We start from the raw sequence: 26,427 nt of genomic DNA, 5'->3' as shown, positions 1-26,427 counted from the left end.
CGAAACATGAATACATATTTCTTTCACTTTTCTGTGCATTATAACACCAGAAAACAAGCAATATAAGCTAGCTAACAATGCACATTGTTGAGACACACCTATTTTGACTAAAAAGCCAAAAACTCTAACAACATTTTATTGTTTTATATACATGCTATGATCATGCAAGAATATGATGATAAAATGTAATACTTTTTATTTTTACTTATTTTGATGATTTAAAACAGAGGTAGGGAACCTATGGCTCGGGAGCCAGGTAGGGCTCTTTTGATGACTGTATCTGGCTCTCAAGCATTTCTTACCACAATAAAAATGTATTTTTGCTAACATTTTAAAGTAAACATCACAGAAATGACTGTTAAAAATAATATTCAAAATCAACAACTTTTTTATGCATTTTAATTCGTCCATCTATTTTCTACTGCAATACGGCCAACCATATCCATCTTTCCTGATGATATTTTCCAGGTCAAACACCAAAACTCGATTATTACTGGGTAATGCGGTAGTCTACCTCGGTCATTGAGATGTCAACATGTAAATATAAACTTTTCTCCTTTAGTCAAATAGTCACCTAGCTAAAGCTGCAGAACCAAGCCTTCTGACAAAGATGGCCAAAAGAATGAAATACGTCTACGGAGTACGGTGCAAAACTATGCAGCAGCAGAAGTTGTATTAATGGCAACAAGTATTTGATTTATTATTAGACACTGCGCTGCTCACGAAAGTGTGCTGGCCACACCCCATTGGCGTGGGGTAGTGTGCCTGGTCTACGTAATTAGAGCCCATTATATCTAAAGCTGTTGGTCTTACATAAAAATGCACACATTTTATTGCATTCAATGTTTAAAAAAATGTATATGGCTCTCACAGATACACATTTTAAAATATCTGGCCTTCATGGCTCTCTTAGCCAAAAAGGTTCCTGACCCCTGATTTAAAACATTACCAGAACTACTTTCCTAGGCTCATTGATTTCACAGACCCATTGATCGGAACTAACGTTACTTCCGTCAACGAGGTAAAACGTTCCGTCCCCCACAGGGGGAAATAATTGGTAAATTGGTAAAACAAACGAGCATCTTGAGTCTTCATAGCGATGTTGTCGGGTCGATGTTGAGCGTTGGTATCCTCCAGTCGGTCTTATTGTTTTGTTGGAATCTCAAAGCTGAGCAACTTTTCGGCTTCTTGCAACAACCTTCAACAATACACGTGTGAGGCATGATTTATAACCTAGCATTAACTTTTCTAAACTAACAACACAGTCCCAGCACCATTAGATAGCGTGACTATAGGGAGTAGCTTGTGATACAGACAGTTAATACAGAAGACAGCAATGGAACTGGAACACTTTTTTTGAACGTTTTTTTTAGTCAGAGCGTCAAAGTAGCTGTTCCCAATGACGTGCTAGCTTATATTAACTTGTTTTCTCGCGTTACAATGCACAGAAAAGGGGTAGATATACTGTATGTGTTCATGTTTCACACAAAAAAAGTGCAGTTTCCCTTTATAATAATAATAATTCAAACCTGCGATAAAAGCCTGTTGTTCCGGCGATCAGTGTGTGTGTGTGTGTGTGGGAGTAATCTCACATTTAAAAATGTTACTCCACCGCTATCTACTCCATGTTTTGTCAGCTAGGACTGCTCATGTTTTTTTTTTACACTTCTAATTTTATATTCTCCTGCAGACATGCAGAAATGGAAAAGACCAGAAATGAGATTTAAGTGTGTGCTGATGTGCAGCTGCGTGATATAGCGACACACAGCCCTAAATATTAAATGACAGACAGTCTGGGATATCACGCCTCCCCAGAAGGTGGGTTTGGGGAAAGATGAGGTTTGGGTGGTGAATAAATTAGACTGCAGGCCAGGGAGGACTAACCAGTTTTCTTAGTTCAGATCATATAAGGCATTTCAGGCCAATGCAACACTCTACAACAGAGGTAGGGAACCTATGGCTCGGGAGCCAGGTAGGGCTCTTTTGATGATATCTGGCTCTCAAGCATTTCTTACCACAATAAAAATGTATTTTTGCTAACATTTTAAAGTAAACATCACAGAAATGACTGTTAAAAATAATATTAAAAATCAACAACTTTTTTATGCATTTTAATTCGTCCATCTATTTTCTACTGCAATACGGCCGACCATATCTATCTTTCCTGATGATATTTTCCAGGTCAAACACCAAAACTTGATTATTACTGGGTAATGCGGTAGTCTACCTCGGTCATTGAGATGTCAACATGTAAATATAAACTTTTCTCCTATAGTCAAATAGCTAAAGCTGCAGAACCAAGCCTTCTGGCAAAGATGGCCAAAAGAATGAAATATACTGAGTACGGTGCAAAATTATGCAGCAGCAGAAGTTGTATTAATGGCAACAAGTATTTGATTTATTATTAGACACTGCGCTGCTCACGAAAGTGTGCTAGCCACACCCCATTGGCGTGGGGTAGTGTGCCTGGTCTACGTAATTAGAGCCCATTATATCTAAAACTGTTGGTCTTACATAAAAATGCACACATTTTATTGCATTCAATGTTTAAAAAAATGTATATGGCTCTCACAGATACACATTTTAAAATATCTGGCCTTCATGGCTCTCTTTGCCAAAAAGGTTCCCGACCCCTGCTCTACAAGGTCCTTCTATATTATTAAAAAGTGGGTTAAATTAAAAAATAATGTGTAAGCAGCAACATAACGTCACATGTATGTATGTGTTAGCTGTAATTACTTCAACATGATGTCGAGGTACTCCAGGAAAACGCCACAATCAGGTAAAACAAGATCAGACAGTGACATCTGGCTTGTGGCTAATAATAGCACCCTGCTAACTGATTAGCAATGTTTCTGCACTGTAGCGTGTGCAAAGAAGCGGACGAAAGATAAACTGAAAAAAAAAGAATGTCACATCAAGAAAAATGTATTTGTCAGTGGTCTGGCTGAGTGGACAATTTAAGCAGAAGTGCATGTCGCCGCCATCGCACCCATTTAGCTTTGCTTTTGATATTGCGTAATCATGCTCTAGTTGGCATATTATGACAGCGTAAAGGGCTTTTATGTCAACACAATTAAAAGATGTATGCTTTCTCCAAGGCAAGTGCAGAAACTATAAATAGACATTGCACGAGTTATTTACAAGTGTTCAAAGCATTGTCCATCTATTGATGACACACTGTTTTTCAATCTGTCATGTCAATCATGATGATAACTAGATATACACTTTCTTAAGTGGCTTTTATCAGGACGTCCTGCAGCACATGGGGCAAACCCTCGCCCGGGGGGTGGGGGCAAATCCGGCCCGCGCTGCAATTTCATGCGACCCGTGGAACCGTTTAGGAAATAAAATGGAGTTGACTCGCCTTACAGACCTTATCAAACAAAGTGCTTAAAGCGTTCTGTGTAATGAAGCAACTACAGTAAAGTCTCGTTATATCGATATTCTCGGGAGTCGGAAAAAATACCGATATAACCGGACTATCCATATATCCGATCCTGCGCCGAACTGCATTAAAAGTGGGCGGATCTTTGATATGGCATGTAATTTTCTCCTTGAGTTCATGGATTGCGTATCTAGCATGCTTTTGTACTACAATACATTTTGTACTACAGTAAATAAAAATAAACTTACGCTGTAGTGATTACCGGTTACCGGGACATAATTCACCCCGGAACTATCGATAGGGAAGGTGTTGCCACCCGGAGGGGTAGGCGCGAGGGACGGGTGTTTTCCGCTGTGTGTGCTGCACTCTGGTGGTGGAAGTGTGAAAAATAAAGTTGACTGGAAGCAGCCGTTCGCCGTGTTCTTTTTTGGTATTGAAATCCTTAAGCAAAGATTGATTTAAGCTGCTTTTGTATCGATATAAGCAGACCAAATTGGCTGGCGGGAGATGAAAAGGGCATCGTAGTAACCGGATTATCATAATAACCGTGTATCGTACTAACAGAGCTAATTATATCATAAAAGACAAGAAATTTGCCGGGAAATGAAAATGGTATCGTAATAAGTAGTAATTCGTTTTAACCGATATCGATATAACGAGACTTTACTGTACTTTGTTATAAACTACCATTCTGTTATTTTCATTTTAAAAGTGGAAAAAATGTTGTGCACAATTTTTAAAAATGCTATATGTAGGGCTGTCAAAGTGAAAGTGTTTAATTTTAAATGTTCTTTTAATGGTATTATTTTTGTTTGACCCTGTTTGACTCTAAGCCCACACCGTAGTTTGAGGTAACACACAAGCTCTCACAACAATTTGTATCTACTGGTGCTGTGTGTTGAGTTGACGTTGAGAAGCAGGAAGCACACTGGTGTTTTTTTTATTACCATTTATACAGTAGTACCTTGGCATACTAGTGTCACAAATAGCTAGTGTTTTTTTTTTCATGTGAGCTGTTTAGTTCCTGTCAGGCATGACCAAGGACAGCTATTTGGGGGCTTGTGTCAATGTGATCATGACTGAAGATGAGAATGGATGTAAATACATTTCAGAAAAGCTGCCTCTGTCCACCAGAGGGAGCCAGAGGAGTCCATCACCCAGAGGGAGGCTGACAACATTGCAGCTCCCTGGGAGCCATAATCAGTAAAATGCATTGCTGTGATGAAATGCATTATGGGACAATGTAAAAATATATATATTTTTAAATTTGAAACTCATGGTGGTACTTGTATATTTCCTAGCTACCTTTTTGATTGTTAAGTTGCTGTATGATGAGTGTAGCGTTATTTGTAAGATGAGACTGTGAGTCAGACCTCCCTCCTTGATAGCTTGTGATGGGCTCCTGCCAAACAAAGAGCAACTATTTCCTTACTGACGCATGAGCAGCACAGTATTTAAATGATTAGTAATATTCAGCAAGATTCAGGTGATAATAAATAGTAGTGCAATATATGTTTTGCTTATTTGTGTAATAGCCTTTAGCTGTCCATCACATTCAAGTAATAAGCATGGTTCAAACAGTGCTAATGCTAAAGAGAGTGCGTCCTAATCATGGCCATGAAGCACCAGGCTTACAGCAGAGCCCATCCCCTCAACCCTTCAACCCCTCCACGCCGAGGCCATTACTGTGCCGCCACAAACCCAAGATTAAAGGCTCTTCCTGTGTTAGCCATTCAAATTCAGCATTAATGTTTGAAAGGCGCGCTCTTCACTGCCAGATTAATATTTCATGAGGGGGAAATGTGAAAACATCCCCAGCCATATCTGTTTGTCTGAGTGTTATAGTATAGTGTCACCCAACCTAAACCATTCAGTCTAACTAGGTAAGTTCTATTAATGTGCGGATCCATACTTAAATACCAATACCTTGAGTACCCCATCTTTATGCTCTAAAATTGATTCTCAAATCACAATATTGATAGTTGCAAACTCAGTCATTTGAGGTAACACTGTGGAGAGTAACAAAATTATCGAGATCTTATCGAAATGATGTGCGGTTGGTCGGAACTACTTTTGCATCCGCCTGGCTAAGTGTGTAGTGCGTAGCGGCACATTGCTCAGTTAGTTGCTGAAACTATGTACATATGTACAAACTATGTATAATGTCATAAACAGAGCCGTGTGCTATTTCTGAATTACAGTAAAGTCTCGTTATATCGATATTGTCGGGAGTCGGAAAAAATATCGATATAACCGGACTGTCGATATATCCGATCCTGCGCCGAACTGCATTAAAAGTGGGCAATAATGCACTTGAATCAATCTTTGATTAAGGATTTCAATACCAAAAAAGAACACGGCGAACGGCTGCTTCCAGTCAACTTTATTTTTCACACTTCCACCACCAGAGCGCAGCACACACACCGATTCCCGCACTTCCTGGTTCACAGGTCATGCTCAACCCGCCCCACATAGCTGGCCAAACACATGCCTGCAACAGAAGAACCAACTGACATAGCATACACACCTATTCCAACGAAGACACAAGCGTACAAATACATGTATTTAATTGTGTTGTATTCAGATATTTTTTTATCGCTTGCAATAATCACTGTTTTTCATATGTACATGCTGGCGTTCGTGGTTTCTCTCGTGTGTATAGAATCTATACACACGAGAGAAACCACAAACGCAGTTGGTTCTTCTGTTGCAGGCATGTGTTTGGCCAGCTATGTGGGGCGGGTTGAGCATAACCTGTGAACCAGGAAATGCGGGAATCGGTGTGTGTGCTGTGCTCTGGTGGTGGAAGTGTGAAAAATAAAGTTGACTGGAAGCAGCCGTTCGCCGTGTTCTTTTTTGGTATTGAAATCCTTAAGCAAAGATTGATTTAAGCTGCTTTTGTATCGATATAAGCAGACCAAATTGGCTGGCGGGAGATGAAAAGGGCATCGTAGTAACCGGATTATCATAATAACCGGGTATCGTACTAACGGAACTAATTATATCATAAAAGACTAGAAATTTGCCGGGAAATGAAAATAGTATCGTAATAAGCAGTAATTCGTTATAACCGATATTGATATAACGAGACTTTACTGTACTCACTTATGTCTTCTTTATGTGTCACAAAGGAGGAATTCAATTTTCAGGATGAGGTACATAGTGATGTACATGAAAATCACTCCCACGTCATCACAGTTGAAAGTCATTATGTTGTGTTGCTACTATTGATCAATTTCCCCCCGCTTTATAATTGGTGACCAGATAGGGAACCCTATTGATCGGGTTTCAGTTACAGTTGACATATTAGTAAAGGCACGGTGCATGACCGCTACACTCGCAATGATGTGTTCGACAGAAAGATGATGATGGCACATGAATGGAAAGGTGAGTCCCCCGATACATAAGGTTACAGCGTTGCGTGTTACGACATTTTGTGGTACACACGGCACGTTGGGTGCCCGACAGCATGTTCCAGGTATGACGCATCACGTCTTCCATGTGGAAGTGCACGCTCCAACCGCTCTACTGTCGCGACCATCATTATGGATAAAGTAATACTGAATACTAATGAATGTTAGAGGGGTCATGAATTCCATGCACTGCTTCAAGGTAAGCTGGGAAGAGGCGGTTATTCTCCCAGACTAGCCTAAGACATCATTGAAGATGATAGATAGACACGTATTACTTTGTGTTGTGTGTATAGTATGAGCGACTTGGGCGTTAATTTAGATTAGATTAGATTCAACTTTATTGTTATTGCTCATGTCACTGGTACAGGGCAAAAAAACGCAGTTAGCATCCAACCAGAAGTGCAATTTTAATTTTTTAAGTACCTTAATAGTAAGTAAATGTAGAAAAATGGACAGATCTATGTACAAACTATAACAGTCTATGACTATAATACAGTGAGGATATGTACAGGGATATAAAGGACTATTGCAGATTATACAGATTATAAACAGCATGCACAGTATGGATGACAATATATAATAACAGTAATATGTACAGTATTGCAATGAAGTGACTAGAGTATGGCTATTGCAGATTATATAAATTATAAACAGTATGATCTATGAATGCAACAAGATATAACAGTAATAGTATAATAGCCGACGTAGACAAATACTGTACTCATAATCACAGTCTAGGAGCGTGACTTGTTTTTAACCTGTATAATTCTTACCTGTTCCTGTTGTTGTCCAGGCTTGAGAATGTAAACATACAGGAGCAGGAAGAATTTTTTTCTGAAAATAATGAACAATAAATTAACAATTAAATAAACAATAATGAGCTGAACATTTAGCACAGTTGACCTTATACAAAACACTCATTTTATGAAACAAAGCAAAAGCAAAGCCACATGTTATGGGTGTTCGTTCATTGCTGTGCTTTACTGTTATCGCCATCAAACCTGATGCACCTCTCTATCAATTAATTGCGTCATCAGTCAGGCGTTAGCCCCGACAGGGCCCCCTGATTCTTAACGGTCTTACTAAGACATTCTACAATTTTATGCTGACGGTTCCCCAGTGCACAAAGCGAGGTCCTTAAAGACATGCTTGGATGAGGTGTGGTAGAGATGATGATAATCTGCAAAGGTTGAATCAAGGCAACTGGAACTCTTTTGTTTGTTGAAGATCTTTCATCCAAAAAGGACTTATTTAGTTGTGATACCCGTCTCATGTCCGTGTATCTTTGCATCCTCTCAAGCTCTTTCCAGGTATTTTCTTTCAAATGTCTTTTGAGGTCTGCAATGGCAAACTGTCTTCCGCTCCATGGCGCTGTTGATCAAATCAGTGGGCTTCATGCCAGGTCCACTCCCTGCAGAGCTTTGACTTGAGATTTGACACCTTTTTGTGGTGAGAAAAGGGTTGTTTTTCTTTCACTCTTTCCGTCTTGGTGGTGACATCACAATCCCTCTCATCCTGTCCATCATCTCTTCTTTCCCTTTCCCTTGACTGATTTGTCTTTTCCTCACAGTGCAGGGATGTTTTCTTGGGCATTGATGCGCAGTCTGGAAGGACTGTCCTGTCAAAATTTAGATCAGAGAGAGGAGGATGCCACCTCACACTATCCCGGAGTCCAACTTCATACATTTTGATTGTGCACTTTAGTGTATAGCATGTCAAATACAGTGGAACCTGCATGTAGATAAGTAAGTCAACTAAGGTTGTTCAATTCAAAAGTCGCACAAGATTTCATCATATTGCACAAGAGCTACACAATAAAATGCATTAATTAAATGTCATGCATTAATAACTGTCATAACTTGTGACTAGGGAAGTCCAATACTATCAGCCGGATAATATTAGGAATATATTATGAATGTTTGTTTGTCTATATGTGCACTGTGATTGGCTGGCGACCAGTCCAGGGTGTACCCCGCCTCTTGCCCAAAGTCAGCTGGGATAGGCTCCAGCATACCACCACAACCCTAGTGAGCATAAGCGGTAGAAAATGTATGGATGGAATATAAATAACAAAGCCAATATTGAGCATCTCTAATTGTCACCAATGAATAAGGTAATGCTTTTTTGTTTAGATTTGACTAGAAACAGGGGATAACTTCTTTTTACACTTCCAAGAATGAATGAGATATGATGTTAGGTGAATTACCTTCACATTGCGCCCTTATTATTAATGTTAAGACTGAATATTAACAATGCAAAATGTTACTTTATCAGTATTAATGCCCACACAAATACATATATTAAAAAAAAAATTTCGTCCACAAGCAAAAGTAGCTTCTTGGAAAACTCCACCTTCAGTGTATATGTGTGGATTGGTTCAATTGAGCATTTTCTCACAATAAATTTGTCACATAATTATGTTTGTAAACCTTAATTAATAACAAAACATTAAATTATTGACTACTGTTTAATTAATTAAATTTTTTGTAGCAGTAACAAGCACTGGTGACTGGAAAATAACATTCATGATGCTAATTTTCAAGATAATGTACGCATCATTGCACAAATAATAATCACTATTGATGTGGTTTCTTTTGTTTTTCTGATTAGCCAACTTCACTCATGTAGAGTGGGGAAAATGTGCCCTTTTTTGGTGTGAAATTAGCCTGAAGCTATTATGATTATAGTTTGACCTTGGAACTGATTATATCTATTTCTATTGCTTCCTATGGGAGTACTAGTTGTTTTGGAATTTGTCTAAATTGGAGGTCAGTCTAAAAGTGTCCACTACTTGGAGACATTTTTTTCCAGCTTTTAAAAATGAGACGATGTACTGTTGTCGTTTGTCTGTGTTATCACGTTACTACATATTTTAGATTACAATTTTGTCACATGTTTATTCACCCAAAGATAGGAACATTTATTTTTGTGCGTCAGAGGCGGACACTTTGAATAGTTTTAGGTCGCCATGAAGGCACATGTGTGACTTGCGGGATGCCGAGTGTACACGGCGTAAGAGCTCAGGCGTGGCTTTTGTTTGTTAATGTAGGTCTCCCACCAAGGGGGCGGCCAGGCTGGCCCGCTTTTCTGGGACAGTCGTGCTGCACATCACATGATGGGCTTGGCCTCAGGGTGAGGCAGTGAAGGATTCTAACATGCTATAGTGAGATGGCTGCATGACAATCCTTAATGTCATAACTTTTTTTTTTTTGTCTGATGGGAGATCTTTCATACAATAACAACATTCAAGTTTGTGGGAGCTGATGTTGCTGTAATCACATCTCTGCTGTTTGAACGCTGAAATAGGCCAAACAGAGACTACTACTGCTACAAGGATCGTTACGTGCATGAATACAGTGTGATCTGACTGACATGACAGTCACATTACCCCAGTTCTGCTGCTTCAGAAAGCAGCCGAGTAGAAAAGGAACTCACAAGTGTATCACACTACACTGACCGGACCTCTAGCACCATTTGGTGTGTGTCACAACATCAGAAACAGGAAGTGCTGTTGATGTGGTTCACATTTTTTGTTCCAGAGAGAATATGTTCTATTTACTGTTGAAACCTCTCTCTTGTCTCTCTTCCAGGATATTGTGAGTGTTACTAAAGATGTCTGATAGTGTCGATATTGAAGAGAAACCACCAGCCCCTCCCTTGAGAATGAACAGTAGTTCCCGTGACTCTTCATCAGTGAATCCCGCCTCTAAACCGCTTCCAATGGCTCCCGAAGAGAAAATCAAGAAGGTGCGCCTGCGCTCCATCTTCCCTGGAGGAGATAAGAGTGAGTACCCCCTCGCCGCGTGTCACCTTCATGCTCAGTCTGCTTAAGCTGCACTATACCTGTGAAAACATTCCAAATGCACTGACAGTATGTCCATGATTTTTGTTTAGCTAACAAGAAGAAGGAGAAAGAGCGTCCCGAGATATCCCTTCCCTCCGACTTTGAACACACCATCCATGTTGGCTTTGATGCTGTAACAGGAGAATTCACAGTGAGTGTCTGATTCCACTTGATAAAACGGAAGCTGATGCGCATTTCGAAACATCACACTTCCATGAGGAAGTTCCATCAGGTCATCTGATCAAATATTTCAGCTGAGTTCCGGTGCTGTGGTGGAAGCTGCATTCAAAGATCTCATATGCACAAATGTTTAGTTTTGTGAGTGGCAATGAAATCATCAATCACATTTCCTTATTAATCTAAAGCAGTACAATGTTACCATTTGCAGCCCATCACTGTTTTTTTTTAATATACCTCCTACAACAAAATATAGAAATACGGCAAAAATTTAAATTTTTTATCAAGAAATTCCGCTAACACAGGTAAGTATTTAATTTGAGAACTATAACAGTAACCACCCAGTCCAGGGTGTACCTTGCCTCTCGCCCAAAGACAGCTGGGATAGGCTCCAGCAACCCCGCGACCCTCGTGAGGAAAAGCGGTAGAAAATGAATGAATGAATAAATGAACTATAACAGTAAGGGATAGCTAAATTTTCAATGTCGATACCAATACGATTCCATTATTAGAGCTCTGTTTGCTATGCGACAATGCTGTAATAATTCTAGCAAACAAAGCTGTCTCCACACATGAAGAACTTTGGGTTTCGCTACATTATCATTATACAACATATACGGACCAAATGTTAGGCAACAGTCCTCTGCTTGCGTGTGAGAACCAAGCAAAAGTACAACATCAGCATGTACCCTGAGGACATATTTATTTATCATGACATTTTGCAACTATGAACATCCACCATCCATCCTTCTGCTTAAGCGAGGTAAGAAAGTCCAGATTGCCCAGCTTTGGAATTTTATTGTTTTTTTTTACTAAATAAGACATCCGACTTGCAAGTCATGTTTCCAGTTTATATGTTGAAAGTTAAAATACTTATAAAGCAACTGGCGGGCCGGATTTAAATGCTTGGTGGGCCGCATGGGGCCCCCAGGCCGTAGTTTTCCCGCCCCTGATCTATGCTGTACATTTAACACGTTATTATCACATATTTGTTACCGACTTATAAATATGTGATAAAAGCACGCATAAACACCTCCTTTTGCTTTGACCCTGTGTGTCCGTACAGGGCATCCCTGAGCAATGGGCACGCCTCCTACAGACCTCCAACATCACCAAACTGGAGCAGAAGAAGAACCCACAGGCTGTATTGGACGTCCTCAAGTTCTACGACTCCAAAGAGACCGTCAACAACCAGAAGTACATGAGCTTCACCTCAGGAGGTATACATAACCGCTATATGCACTATTGGAGAAACATGTCCGTGTTTTTCATTAGATTTTAATGAGAGCATGTTTCTGTTGCAGACAAGTCAGCACATGGGTACATAGCAGCAAACACTCTGGTGAGTAGGTTTATAATTCAATTGTTTCTTCTTTTTCGAAGCCTATTAATGATTCTTTTTGGTTCCACACTATTTTTGGGGGGTTTGTAACACCACTTATTTGGATTAGCGTAACACTATAAAACAGGGGTCACAAACTTAATTTACCTGGGGGCCACTGGAGCTAGGGTCTGGGCGAGGCTGGGCCGCATCAGGTTTTCCAAAAAAAATCCAAAAACGCATTTATTAAAAACAGAAAAATGAATAAACTTTGCTTTGGTTCCGATTTTCTACAATAAAAGCTCTGATAAAACATTCCACTGTTCTCAAATATCTTACTTTTTATTTTTCTACACAAAATAAGATGAAAAATAAACATAAAGAAAAATCAATCAATCAGTAATAAATAAATATAATAATAATAATAATAAAACGGCAAATAATAAAAACTTAAGAAACCACATATAGTTGGTGGGTAGACATTATTTTTTTCAGATTAAAATGAACAAAGCATTATTAGAGCCCTGTAGACATGACAAAACACGACTATAGTCACATTTATACTCTTTTTATTTACAACATATTGCGCAACTGCAGGGTCTTATGACACATGCTAACTCGCAAACGAGAGAGCTAGCGACTTAAACAGTAGCCTCCAAGTTATTTCCTTTAAACTTAAAAAGCCAAAAACGTACCACTTCCACACGGATAGGGAGGATAACTATTAACAGTTATTTAACCATTAACATGAACATTAATCAAACGTAATATTTTTTTCTGGGTACATGATACCATACAGCATCCATAACAAACTTGTGCGGGCCGCACTAACATTAAACTTTCATTTCAAGGCGGGGGCCTCAAACTAGTGTCCTGCGGGCCACATTTGGCCCGCGGGCTGCGTGTTTGAGACCCCTGGTATAAAACATTTAAACAGAGGGAAGCATGTTACCTTTGATTTGTACTACACTGTAAAAGTCTGACAGGTAAGTTTTGTGCATGTTTCATTGTGTTAGTCTAAGCACATATTCTTCCCTTTAATGGGCAAATTGTGCACATTCCACTCAAAAAAAAAGTTACTGTAATCCCCCCCAAAACTGTGCAGCCATTCCAGTCATTTTTGTTCTCAAAAACAGATCCGGCTGTTTATTTTTCCAGTCTTACTTAACAAGATTTTGTCGAACAAACAATAGACAAGCTTCAGTGGAGGCTCAACTGCACGGAGGAGGACTCCCGCTATGCTGACCTCATTCCTGGCTTTGGCCAGAGTAATCTATGCTTTTAATGCCTTGCCCTGCACACACGCTCAGCCGGGTGAAGAAGTGCAATCCCGAGTCTGGCGAGGAGGGGATTCTCCGCCCCAGGCCAACCACACTGGGATCATGCAGGGTTTCTGCTTGGACAGTGCCAGCCAAGGGCCAGCAAGGGTGGCAGTGAGGCGAAAAGGTTGCGTGTTAGAGTATTTCAGGGCATCCCAGACTGTCGTAGTGATTGCGAGCCCTGCCGAATGGGACTAACTTGGTATTAACTTGTACCATCGCCTGTCTATGACCTCAGTGTGCCCAGCAAGAACTATCAATCAGTGTTGTTTTACTTTAAAAACATACTTTTGTCTTCCATTTTACACCCACTGCCATTGTGTGTTGTCATGCTCAGTAAGACTTGCACACAGAGCCGAACTACTCAAAGTGGCTATTAAAAATAATAGTAATACATTATAAATAGAACAATCAATATCAAAGAATGTCAATATTTAATAAGTATACACACTGCAACAACTATATAAAAAAGATTGTAGCTATATGTAAAATTATGTACTAAAATTACACATATAGAGTTATTTGGGATCATTTGTAGTAATAATTGAGCATTTAGCGCTACATTATGTTGTTAATCATTCTCTGTAGCATTAGTTGTAGTTGCCCTGTGTGTGTTACTTACCTATTGTGTGTTTATCCCTTCAATATTTTACCTTGTACTGTGACGGTAACTAGTTAAGAGTTTAGTTCTGCCACTGCTTTCCTCAATAAAAGTCATATCCTTCAAGGAATTGAACATTTTTCAGCACCCCCTGGAGGCCATGGCTGCCATTTCTCTGTATTACCAATCGGGATGACTGGCTCTGATTATGATACTGTATCCACTCAGCAGTAACAACATTAAGAACACTGACAATATCTGGCAACACGCAGTACTATTACTGTGTCATGTATGTGTAATTAGGTTGTAAAAATGCATTATTTTATGTATTTAGTGCAGTTGTACACTATTGTAAACTACATCTTGAATTAATAACCCTCCAATACCAAAATTATTATCATGATAAAGATGGAAATTAGAATTTAATTAATACTGACAGAACTGAGAATTGAGGAAGTTGGTAACAAAAAATAATGTTTTTCTATATAATCGTCATTAGATATGCAGTTGAAAGGTTTACTGAGGATTAGGACACAGGAGTGGAGACTTTTATGAAGTATTAATGTCATATGGTGATGTTATCGCTCAGCTGCTTTTCAGTTGTGACACCTATCATTTAGCCATTCAGTCATAAATATTTGTGTATATTTATTATCACTCACAGACAGTACAAGTACAGCCCCGTGTTGTCATCATGAGTACAGTTTTTGGACGTATTAATTTGTGCGCTCAAGCACAGTTAAAGTGTAAAAATCACCAGACATTCCCCTTCAGAGACTTCTAAAATACGTGCTCGCCTCATGTAGTGTCCGGAGGCGCCCCTTTGGAGTTGATGTCCACCCCTCAGTAGCAAAACCCCCTGCCTTCCCCTCTTCCCCTTGAAGTCCACTCACTCTTCAACACTGTGTGGGTTTTGTTTTGAGTAAAATCCTCCCATTTTCAACCTTCACATTCAGAATCGACTGCTGTCATCTGGGCCTCCCGTCAGCCTTAGAACCTGCAGCGCATTATTTGACAAGGTAAATCCTCCATATTACTATTCCACACCTCTGCATTGGCTTTCAAGGTCAATTAGTGGATCTCAATTACGCCCACTAAAAACATTCCTATTTTCAAGGCATTTTCACTGTCTGTATTGAAATTTCACAGGGCTATTACTCTGTTGGATGATGTCAGGGATGCACTAGTTAGCATCTCCTGGTGGTGGCGGCAGGGCAGGGGCGCATGCCACAGGGGGTTGTGTTGACTTTGAAACTGCATGAACGAGATCATGTTCAAACTTCATCACCATTACCAACATAACCGCATGGTAAAGAAGTCACTACTTCCAGTACCTCTCATCATTGCACTGCACCATTGACCCAGTCCTTGTCGGAACAAAAGGACTGGGGTCTCACCAGAACTAAGCTGCACTGCTTCATTTGTGCATGACAAGACTGGAAATGGATGTTTCCATTCCATAAGAGGAAGACAATCCAAGGCAAACTGATTTTTGGATGTGGGAAAACAAATCCTTAGTTTTAGACATACTAAATATGTCTGCCGTCTAAGCCAAGCCACGGTGCGGTGCATATCCAGGATGTCTGCCGGTCATATACGCATTGCACTTTACTGCAATGTCGCAGCATGTTTGCTTCACTAAGCATACTCAAACACAGAACAGGGTGTTCCCTTTTCGAAAGTGCATTCTCATGGTTCTTGGCACATCGAACTCAACCCCTCTACTCTTGATAAAAGAAGTGCACCTTTTCCCTTTTAGCTCTCCCTCCGCTGCTAACGCTCTCCTCCACTGGTAGCGCAATTTGTTCCTGACAGTTGTGCCGCCACACGTGTAGTAGTATGCTCATGTTATGACCACATGTTTAATAACATGACACAGCTCGGATTTCCACTGTTACATACAGTATCTCAAATTTCAGCAACCATTTTTATACAGTATTGTCAAGGGGCAATACTGTATAATACATTAGTCAGTGTACAGCTTTTTGTCTTATTACAGTAAAGTCTCGTTATATCGATATCGGTTATAACGAATTACTACTTATTACGATACTATTTTCATTTCCCGGCAAATTTCTAGTCTTTTATGATATAATTAGTTCCGTTAGTACGATACCCGGTTATTATGATAATGCGGTTACTACGATGCCCTTTTCATCTCCCGCCAGCCAATTTGGTCTGCTTATATCGATACAAAAGCAGCTTAAATCAATCTTTGCTTAAGGATTTCAATACCAAAAAAGAACACGGCGAACGGCTGCTTCCAGTCAACTTTATTTTTCACACTTCCACCACCAGAGCGCAGCACACACACCGATTCCCGCACTTCCTGGTTCACAGGTCATGCTCAACCCGCCCCACATAGCTGGCCAAACACATGCCTGCAACAGAAGAACCAACTGACATAGCATACACACCTATTCCAACGAAGACACAAGCGTACAAATACATGTATTTAATTGTGTTGTATTCAGATATCTTTTTATCGCTTGCAATAATCACTGTTTTTCATATGTACATGCTGGCGTTCGTGGTTCTGTTGCAGGCATTTCGGTATTTTTTCCGACTCCCGAGAATATCGATATAACGAGACTTTACTGTATATGTTCCAACACAAGTGAGTATCAAGATAATTGTGTCTTGCCTTTAGGCAAACATGGAGGTGATAGAGACTTGGTCTGGGGCTGCATGAGTGCTGCCTGCGTTCATTTAGGGCACACATGAATTCATAAACGGAAGCAGAAGGAACGTGGAGAGGACTAGAAGGTGTTTACCTTCAACTAGATCTACCAGTATCATCATTCCGGAGGAGTGGAAGAAGATTCCAGTAACAACCGTCTCTAGTGAATTCCATGCCCAAGAGGATTAAGTCAGTCCCAGATAACAATGATGCGACCACTAAATATTCACGATTTGGATGAGTTTGCTGGGGAGAGGATTATAAATGAATTATAAGCTGTACATTGACTATTATACACTGAAGACTTTAAAAAGGCAATTTTTGTTGTGCCTGTGTTTTAGGGCCATGGGGTTTGATTTGTAGTTTTGTGTGTTTTGAGTGCCCCATAGTAAAGTACAGTACTGTACGTGTGCACAGTGTGGTCATATACTATGCTACTGGAATCTTCGGTGAACCAAACTTGCAGTCGTCCACGCCCCTGAGTCTCTGCAACTGTTAAGCAATTCGGAACCGATCACGCAGGTGTGTGGTCCCGATGTAGCGATTCTGTGCAGGTGTTGTTATACGTGGTTGGCCCTCACGTGTCACCCCAGTGTCACGAAAACGTCTCCGGAGGTGGCTAATAGTACCGGGAGCGACTCCCATCCATCTGTGTACCGCAACTTGGTGCATGAGTAGTCGTGAAACATTGAATGAATGATTCCATCGGTATCGGTCTTTTATATAATGGTACACATTGCTCTGCGGTAATGCTCACTAGTCACTCCCTTTTGAGACATACTGCCAAACTCCAGTGAATTTAAGGAGTGGTCCTTGCAGGGAGACAAGTGTGATATCAACAATTCTTTACTATGGGGCAATGAGGTGTGGAATCTTTGCACTCAAAACACACAAACTACAAACCCTTGAAATATAGCCATAACACAAATGACGTTTTTAAAGTCCTTCAGTATGTATATGTTCTATATAAGTTATATCCAAATTTCATGTTATCATAATTAGGGGTGCACTCACTTGTGAGATACTGACTAACTTGTCGTGTCCACTGAGTTTGAAGTATTGGTGATATTCCAAAAACACGTTACATATGTGTTCATCCTGCAGGGTGCCAAAACATCAACTTCAGAACCCCCGATTGCGCCGCCTGTGTCAGAAGAAGAGGATGAGGAAGAAGAAGAAGAGGAGGAGGAGGAGGAAGATGAGGATGACGACGACGATGAACTGCCGCCGGTCATTGCACCTCGACCTGAGCACACCAAATCGGTGAGTTATTTTTTTTTTGGTGCAAATGTATCATCACAACCGTAACTCTCATGCGCTTGCAGATCTACACACGCTCAGTCATGGACCCACCCAAGCCTCCAACTCCCGTCAAAGAGGTTGTGACACCACCTGAGTCGCAGGTCCAGCCAGACAACACATCGAACACAATGTATCGCAACACAGACCGCCAGAGGAAGAAGTCCAAAATGACGGATGAGGAGATCCTGGAGAGACTCAGTATGTGTCTTTATATGCACATAACACACATGTTTGCCAGAAAAAGTATTAAAACTTCTAAACATGCAACTACGACCACATATTGATAAAGGAGTACCTAATGTTGTGATCCTTTTCAGTCATGGATGCTCTCTAAGCAATCTATTGTGCAAAAGGTTTTCGGCTCATTTATAAACATAGAGTAGAGTAACATAGAGTAGCTGCCCTTAAAAGCAAAGTGTGTCTGCTCTACACTAATGTATTTAAACCTTCTGTGCACTCTCCCTCCCACACACACACAAACACAAATACATAAATGCAAAACACGCACAATCAATATGCATGTGTTTTGTCTCTGACTCAGGGAGTATTGTGAGTGTCGGGGATCCCAAGAAGAAGTACACGCGCTTTGAGAAAATAGGACAAGGGTAAGTCTGTCTATGAATGTAAACTACAGTAAGTAGTCTCGTTATATCGATATCGGTTATATCGAAGTACTGCTTATTACGATACTATTTTCATTTCCCGGCAAATTTCTAGTCTTTTATGATATAATTAGTTCAGTTAGTACGATACCCGGTTATTATGATAATCCGGTTACTACGATGCCCTTTTCATCTCCCGCCAGCCAATTTGGTCTGCTTATATCGATACAAAAGCAGCTTAAATCAATCTTTGCTTAAGGATTTCAATACCAAAAAAGAACACGGCGAACGGCTGCTTCCGGTCAACTTTATTTTTCACACTTCCACCACCAGAGCGCAGCACACACACCGATTCCCGCACTTCCTGGTTCACAGGTCATGCTCAACCCGCCCCACATAGCTGGCCAAACACATGCCTGCAACAGAAGAACCAACTGACATAGCATACACACCTATTCCAACGAAGACACAAGCGTACAAATACATGTATTTAATTGTGTTGTATTCAGATATCTTTTTATCGTTCGTGGTTTCTCTCGTGTGTATAGAATCTATACACACGAGAGAAACCACGAACGCAGTTGGTTCTTCTGTTGCAGGCATGTGTTTGGCCAGCTATGTGGGGCGGGTTGAGCATGACCTGTGAACCAGGAAGTGCAGGAATCGTGTGTGTGTGTGCTGTGCTCTGGTGGTGGAAGTGTGAAAAATAAAGTTGACTGGAAGCAGCCGTTCGCCGTGTTCTTTTTTGGTATTGAAATCCTTAAGCAAAGATTGATTTAAGCTGCTCGACATTGTTCTATACTATAGAACAATGTCGAGTGCATTATTGCCCACTTTTAATGCAGTTCGGCGCAGGATCGGATATATCGACAGTCCGGTTATATCGATATTTTTTCCGACAATATCGATATAATGAGACTTTACTGTATTGCTAAAGAGGTATGACTAAATTATGGGTCAGATAACTGGCGTCCATTATATACTACGGATCAGAATTTTTATAGAGGTTGAAACATTGCAAGGAGGTTCTAAGTAGCGCTTCGATGCAAATGCAAAAAGAAGAAATGGGAGTAGACAAAACATTTTTTGAGTAAACAATTCATTGCAAATGACGATTAAACGGAAATAGGCAGTTCTCGTGTGACAGCTGACAACACATATTATTATTATTATTATCATGAGCAGAGATGCTCCGTATTGGCTTTCTTACTGATATCCAATACAGTAATCCCTCGTTTATCACTGTTAATTGATTCCAGACCTGACCGTAACAAGTGAAGTAAGCTTTCCTATTTATAAATGGAATATTTTTGTAGTTAGAGCATAGGAAACCTGTTAAATACAATTTTATTATTAGAGCCCTTTAGACATGAGCTAACACACCTTAGTCACAGGAAGTGATGTCGGGTGTTCAGAGTTAGGTTAGCTTGTTGTGGTTTGCTCATATATACAGTATATATTTTAGTGTATGAAACTTTGGACCAACGCAGTCATCCATCCATTCATCTTCTATGCCGCTTATCCTCACTGGAGCCTATTCCAGCTGACGTTTTGGGGCGAGAGGCGGGGTACACAAACAATCATTCGGCTCACATTTATACCTATGGAGAATTTCGAGTCATCAATTAAGAGTCGTCAATTAACCCAACACGCATGTTTTAGGAATGTGGGAGGAAACCGGAGTACCCGGAGTTTGCACGTTCTTGAGAACATGAGAATCGAACCTGACTGTGTGGCCACCATGCTAACCACTGATCCACTCTGCGGCCCTAATACAATCAGTAAAATTTTCAACTGGGCTCATTCAGTATGTCATGCATGAACAAAACATTTTCGTTAAGGTGTATTAAAGGAAGATGCCACCACCCCCCTCCCTCCCACATAATACTTATAACACGACTTTATGAAAAAAACCAACATGCTGAAGAATGGACATCCGCTTCTACCATTGTTAGGAATTCTTTAGAATAATATTACATTATATAACAGGTCTCCAGTATGATTATTAGCTAGGAAATATGATGCTGTGCAAATTCACATTCAATTTACGCTGAAGCAGATGAATGAATTAATCTTCACATTTCCTGTGATGGCATCCCTCAAGCATGATGAAGAATTCCTGATCATTGGATCCGTATTGAAGCATATAAAAGTTTTAAATCAATGAATAAGTTATTGATGTATTTTTGGATCTTCTTTGTCTCCAGAGCTTCTGGTACTGTGTATACCGCCATCGACATAGCAACAGGCCAAGAGGTAAAAAAAAAAAATCATGGCTTTAAAGATTTTCCATTGTTTGTTGTTATCCACTGTCAACCATATATTGGTCTTTTCTCCTCAGGTGGCCATCAAGCAGATGAACCTGCAGCAGCAACCCAAGAAGGAGTTGATCATCAATGAGATCTTAGTGATGAGGGAAAACAAAAACTCTAATATAGTCAACTACCTGGACAGGTCAGTTTGCAGATGATCTGGCATCAGTAGAATAGATATGATGGAGGGCAACATGAGGGCAAAATGACTCTTTCACGTCTGTTCTTTTTGCTAGTGAAGTTACATTACTGCCCCCTACTGTTAAACTATTGTATCATAATTAATTCCCCTCCTGACACTGAAAGTCCCTTTTTCTTTATTTTTCTTTCCAGTTACTTGGTAGGAGATGAGCTGTGGGTGGTGATGGAGTATTTGGCCGGTGGTTCGTTGACAGATGTTGTGACCGAGACCTGCATGGATGAGGGCCAGATAGCAGCAGTTTGCAGAGAGGTAACGTATACAATTAAAGTATTTTTTACTTAGTTGCGCCAGTAACTATGTAACATGTATGCATGTTTAAATTGAATAAAATTAATTTTGGTTCATAAACCCGACACTCCCTCCCGAGATAGTTATAGCAGAAGAATAGATTCAGGGTGGTCGAGTGGTTAGCTCGCAGGCCTCACAGCTAGGACACCCAAGTTCAATTCCACCATCTGTGTGTGGAGTTTGCAAGTTTCTTCCCGTGCATGCGTGGGTTTTCTCCGGGTACTCCGGTTTCCTCCCACATTCCAAAAACATGCTAGGTTAATTGGTGAGTCCAAATTGTCCATAGGTATGAATGTGAGTGTGAATGGTTGTTTGTCTATATGTGCCCTGTGATTGGCTGGCGACCAGTTCAGGGTGTAGCCCGAAGACAGCTGGGATAGCTGCGACCCTTGTGAGGATAAGCGGTAGAAAATGAATAAATGACTGAATTCTTGTTTCTCTGCAGTGTCTTCAAGCGCTGGATTTCCTCCACTCCAACCAGGTGATCCACAGGGACATAAAAAGTGACAACATCCTTTTGGGAATGGATGGATCTGTCAAGCTGAGTAAGTTATTTGTTCTTTATCTCGGAGATATCCCATCATGACTTCAGTTATTCAGTTTTCCCTCTGTCTCCTTTTACAGCCGACTTTGGCTTCTGCGCCCAGATAACTCCAGAGCAGAACAAGCGTAGTACAATGGTGGGAACGCCCTACTGGATGGCACCTGAGGTGGTGACCCGGAAGGCGTACGGCCCAAAAGTGGATATCTGGTCTTTGGGAATCATGGCCATAGAAATGGTGGAGGGAGAACCGCCATACCTGAATGAGAATCCACTCAGAGTAAGAGATAAGAGATCACCTGATGAAAAGTATTTTCATTTTCATGTTCCGGTTTGACCAAGTCTGTCTCTACAGGCCTTGTATCTGATAGCTACCAACGGGACACCAGAGCTCCAGAACCCAGAAAGACTGTCCTCGGTCTTCAGAGACTTTCTCAATCGCTGCCTGGAGATGGACGTGGATCGCAGAGGTTCTGCCAAGGAGCTGCTTCAGGTAATAGATCAAAAAGTGCTTGAATCTACTTTTAAGTCAAAGGAAAGAAGAAGTGAACACCCCTGTTTTTTTTTAAGGCAGTGACTAGCTAAATAGCTACAATGCAGTATTTGTTAAAAATTTAATGTGGGGATTTTATGGTTTGAATGATGATTTTAACTGCTTATTTTACAGTAATTAGCAAGAATTGGAACATGTTAAAATAAAATAAAAATCATTTAATTACATAATAATTTAAGCATGAAATTATTTGTAATAAATTAAATAATGATTTAAATAATATTAGTAATAATTACTATTACAAAATTATAAAATACAAATTTGTAGGCAACTTCCAACTTAAAGGGACGCAACACCACCTCCAGCTAGCATGTGTTACCCAAAGTGGTCTAAAAGAACACATTGGATAAAAATGTCTACATTTTTCACAATTATAAGTTCAACTGCATGAAAATTGTTGAAAATTTGTTCTGCTTGAATAAGATAAATAGCATACAAACACATGAAGGCAATGTCAGAGGCAATTTATAGTCATTGTTGTTATAGGCTATACAGTCCCTCTTTATGCTTCCTCACTCTATTGCGGTTTTTTAAAACCTAATTAATAAATCACTGTTTTTTGGTTGACTGTGGCCCATTATTAGCTTTACATTAGTTTTTCACACTGCATGGAGTCAGTCCGACAAAAAAAAAAAAAAAGTTCTCCCATCCTGTGTGGAAGTGGTAAGTTTTTTGGCATTTTACTTTGCCCTTCTTCCTCACTCCATTTGAAACACTTAAGTAAGTCAATTGGAGAGGCTAACTAGTTAGCTTGTCCCCGCAGTGATCCTGTAGCCTGCACAATAATGAACAGCCAAACTTTGCCAAATGGCTATTGTTAGCTGACAACAAACATAACTAATGTACATGCATCTGTTATGCAGGACCTACTTACTGTACTCAAAGCAGGAAGAGGGCAGGGTATAATGCTTGCAGCACCTTTGAGTGTTTCTGCCCTCTCGCCAATCGGGGAACAGAATGATTTGGAGTGCACATGAGAAAATGGCAAGGAAAGCATAGCTCTGTTTGACGACATGGTAATTCATTATTACACAACACAGCAACAGAGCCAGTGTTGTCATAGCTGGAAGGAGCAAACTGTTCATCCAATATTAACACTGTTGATGACAGAATGGCAAGTGTAATTTGTATGAGATTCCCAATGAGTAGGACAACCAGCATTTTAAAGTGCATACAGAGGTAGATGGATGTTGAACCCAAATGGTACTACCTTACTGCCATCTTGTGGCGTTAATAAAAACTACATCAGGAGGTGTTGTGTAGAGCATTTGAGTTTAATTGGGCTCATTAATGATCGCCTGAAACCCTGTATGTTAATGCTTACTACTTGATCTTCACAGTCATCCTATTTGGTTCCCATTTTTGTTCTTTCCTCCTCCATGCAGCATTCATTCCTCAAGCTGGCCAAGCCTCTGTCCAGCCTGACGCCTCTGATTGTAGCTGCCAAGGAAGCCATAAAGAATAGCAGTCGCTAGGGGGCACCCTCTGCCCTCACCCAAGGCCGGACCCCTGCCCGAGGTGGGCTTCCTGTGTCTTTGCAGGATGGGTGATGTGACGGCACAAAGCGATCGGGGGGGACCGAGTGGAGCTCTGAGACTCTCCTTCACGACCCCCTTCTCCTCCTCCCCCCCACTCACATAAGTAGGACGGACGTCGGCCTTGCAGCCTTCCTGTGCTGCTAAAAAACACCTTTTGTTTACGTCTGCAGCACTCATGTACATGTTGAGCTGTCCATCACTAGTGTGTGTATGTGTGTGTGTGTGTGTGTGTGTGTCTGCGAGCATGCACATCTGTCTAGTTTCTGTGTGTGCGGGGGGGAATTGCTTCCAAACCAAAAAAGAGGGAAAAACACCCTCAAAGAAGAGCTTTTGATGGAGTTTCCTCTTGTGACAGTGTGGTGCTCGAACAGGCCACGCCCACACCCGGAGGCACACTGTGCTCACATGACCTTGTATGATTGGGTGTGGTGTATGGTGTGTGTGTGTGCTGGTGTGTCTTGGTGCAGTTACAGGGGGAAAAGCAGGATTAATTTAACCCATCTAAATTGACACCAGTATTCTTCATTCGTCAAGTTAATCTTAATTAATCTTAGTCGGTTGTTTAGCATATCAGGCCAGAATTTCCAACTGCCCTTTCCAACAAATATAACAATACAAAGATAATTCTGTCTTTTTCTTAGGGCTGATTTTATTTTTGCTGTCTAAATTCTTGTAACTCCAGCCTATAGTCGAGTTCAGACGAATTGCAGAAAGACAATGGCAAATAATATTATGGTGTGTATGCATGATTGAAATGTTCAGTTCATTTGGAGCTGTTCATACACATACAGTAAAGTCTCGTTATATCGATATCGGTTAAAACGAATTACTACTTATTACGATACTATTTTGATTTCCCGGCAAATTTCTAGTTTTTAAGATGTAATTAGCTCCGTTAGTACGATACACGGTTATTATGATAATCCGGTTACTACGATGCCCTTTTCATCTCCCGCCAGCCAATTTGGTCTGCTTATATCGATACAAAAGCAGCTTAAATCAATCTTTGCTTAAGGATTTCAATACCAAAAAAGAACACGGCGAACGGCTGTGTCCAGTCAACTTTATTTTTCACACTTCCACCACCAGAGTGCAGCACACACAGCGGAAAACACCCGTCCCTCGCGCCTACCCCTCCGGGTGGCAACACCTTCCCTATCGATAGTTCCGGGGTGAATTATGTCCCGGTAACCGGTAATCACTACAGCGTAAGTTTATTTTTATTTACTGTAGTACAAAATGTATTGTAGTACAAAAGCATGCTAGATACGCAATCCATGAACTCAAGGAGAAAATTACATGCCATATCAAAGATCCGCCCACTTTTAATGCAGTTCGGCGCAGGATCGGATATATGGATAGTCCGGTTATATCGGTATTTTTTCCGACTCCCGAGAATATCGATATAACGAGACTTTACTGTATAGTATGATAAATACATACAGTCCTGCCCTGTTATCTTTTTGCCAAAATGGGCATGTCTCTAAAATAGTCACAAGTGGTGATTAATCATGATTAATTATTTATATACTGTGATTAAAAATCTTAATCATATGATATATTGCCGGATTATTGTGTTCCCTCTTCGGACATGCTTCTTAATGTTTCATATTAATTCATTTTTATTGTGCTTTGAGAATTCCTAGTTAGCATTCCTTAAAAATGTACATGGAAGTAATTATTATATTGGAACATGTTTTTAAAATGAAATGTCTGGTCTTTTACAGGCTTTACATAGCTGGGTAAATATCTCTGTGCTAATACTCTCCGTCTGCAGACGTGATTGTTTTGGTAGCTTTTCCCCATGTAACTACACCAATGCGTGTGTTTGTGCGTTCTTGTCTTCCAACCCATAACACCCCACCTTGAAAAATCCTTTTATCCTATTTGTCTGTCTGTGTGTGTGTGTGTGTGTGTGTGTGAGGGCTACCTCAGTCCGTAGGAGTCTAATCCTCCACCCTGACACCAGAGGTGCAGGGTAGCTGCTCACTCCCATTTTTGTACCTCCACTGTACAGCAACGATCCACCAGATGGAGTGATGTGACACACAGGTCATGCATGTTAATCAACCAACAACACTGTATCTCATCATTCACATAGGTTAAGATTGTTAGAATTATGTATGTATGTAAATATACTCACCAAACCCCACCTTTTTATTTTATTTTTTTGCAATTTTGTGTAACTTAAAAGTAATATTCAGGTTGCTTTATGGTATGTATCAGTAAATGTTTTTGCAACCTGCAAATGGAACAAGTGAAGAACACACACTTCTGTCTTTGGGACACTCCTTTATGTGGACTGATGAGTGCTGCACTAGCTAACACTGTGCGAGTGTTAGTTCT

The 26,427-nt window shown here is 40.4% G+C and overlaps 1 protein-coding gene across 4 annotated transcripts in view; it reads left to right on the top strand.

Annotated features, from left to right (window-relative positions):
- LOC131138031 (serine/threonine-protein kinase PAK 3) overlaps nucleotides 1-25,615 on the top strand; it is a 30,426-nt gene extending 4,811 nt beyond the window's left edge. Inside the window, exons 2-16 of one of the 4 annotated variants that reach the window (XM_058086575.2) lie at nucleotides 10,392-10,585; nucleotides 10,696-10,796; nucleotides 11,889-12,042; nucleotides 12,127-12,164; nucleotides 15,020-15,082; nucleotides 17,848-18,006; nucleotides 18,069-18,243; nucleotides 18,581-18,650; nucleotides 20,855-20,903; nucleotides 20,989-21,101; nucleotides 21,293-21,410; nucleotides 21,895-21,994; nucleotides 22,074-22,270; nucleotides 22,346-22,483; nucleotides 23,929-25,615. In XM_058086575.2, coding sequence (XP_057942558.1) covers nucleotides 10,414-10,585; nucleotides 10,696-10,796; nucleotides 11,889-12,042; nucleotides 12,127-12,164; nucleotides 15,020-15,082; nucleotides 17,848-18,006; nucleotides 18,069-18,243; nucleotides 18,581-18,650; nucleotides 20,855-20,903; nucleotides 20,989-21,101; nucleotides 21,293-21,410; nucleotides 21,895-21,994; nucleotides 22,074-22,270; nucleotides 22,346-22,483; nucleotides 23,929-24,018 — 1,737 coding nt within the window. In that variant the 5' untranslated portion in view covers nucleotides 10,392-10,413 and the 3' untranslated portion in view covers nucleotides 24,019-25,615. The remainder of the gene's footprint in view (nucleotides 1-10,391; nucleotides 10,586-10,695; nucleotides 10,797-11,888; nucleotides 12,043-12,126; nucleotides 12,165-15,019; nucleotides 15,083-17,847; nucleotides 18,007-18,068; nucleotides 18,244-18,580; nucleotides 18,651-20,854; nucleotides 20,904-20,988; nucleotides 21,102-21,292; nucleotides 21,411-21,894; nucleotides 21,995-22,073; nucleotides 22,271-22,345; nucleotides 22,484-23,928) is intronic. The other 3 variants (XM_058086576.2, XM_058086577.2, XM_058086578.2) reach the window with 3 other exon arrangements.
- The last annotated feature ends 812 nt before the right edge of the window (nucleotides 25,616-26,427 follow it).

The sequence above is a fragment of the Doryrhamphus excisus genome, linkage group LG21 (genome assembly GCF_037039965.1).
Source record: "Doryrhamphus excisus strain RoL-2023G ecotype Guam linkage group LG21, RoL_Dexc_Guam_v1.1, whole genome shotgun sequence".
Taxonomy (NCBI): Eukaryota; Metazoa; Chordata; class Actinopteri; order Syngnathiformes; family Syngnathidae; genus Doryrhamphus; species Doryrhamphus excisus.
This window is presented reverse-complemented; position numbering and strand designations above follow the sequence as displayed.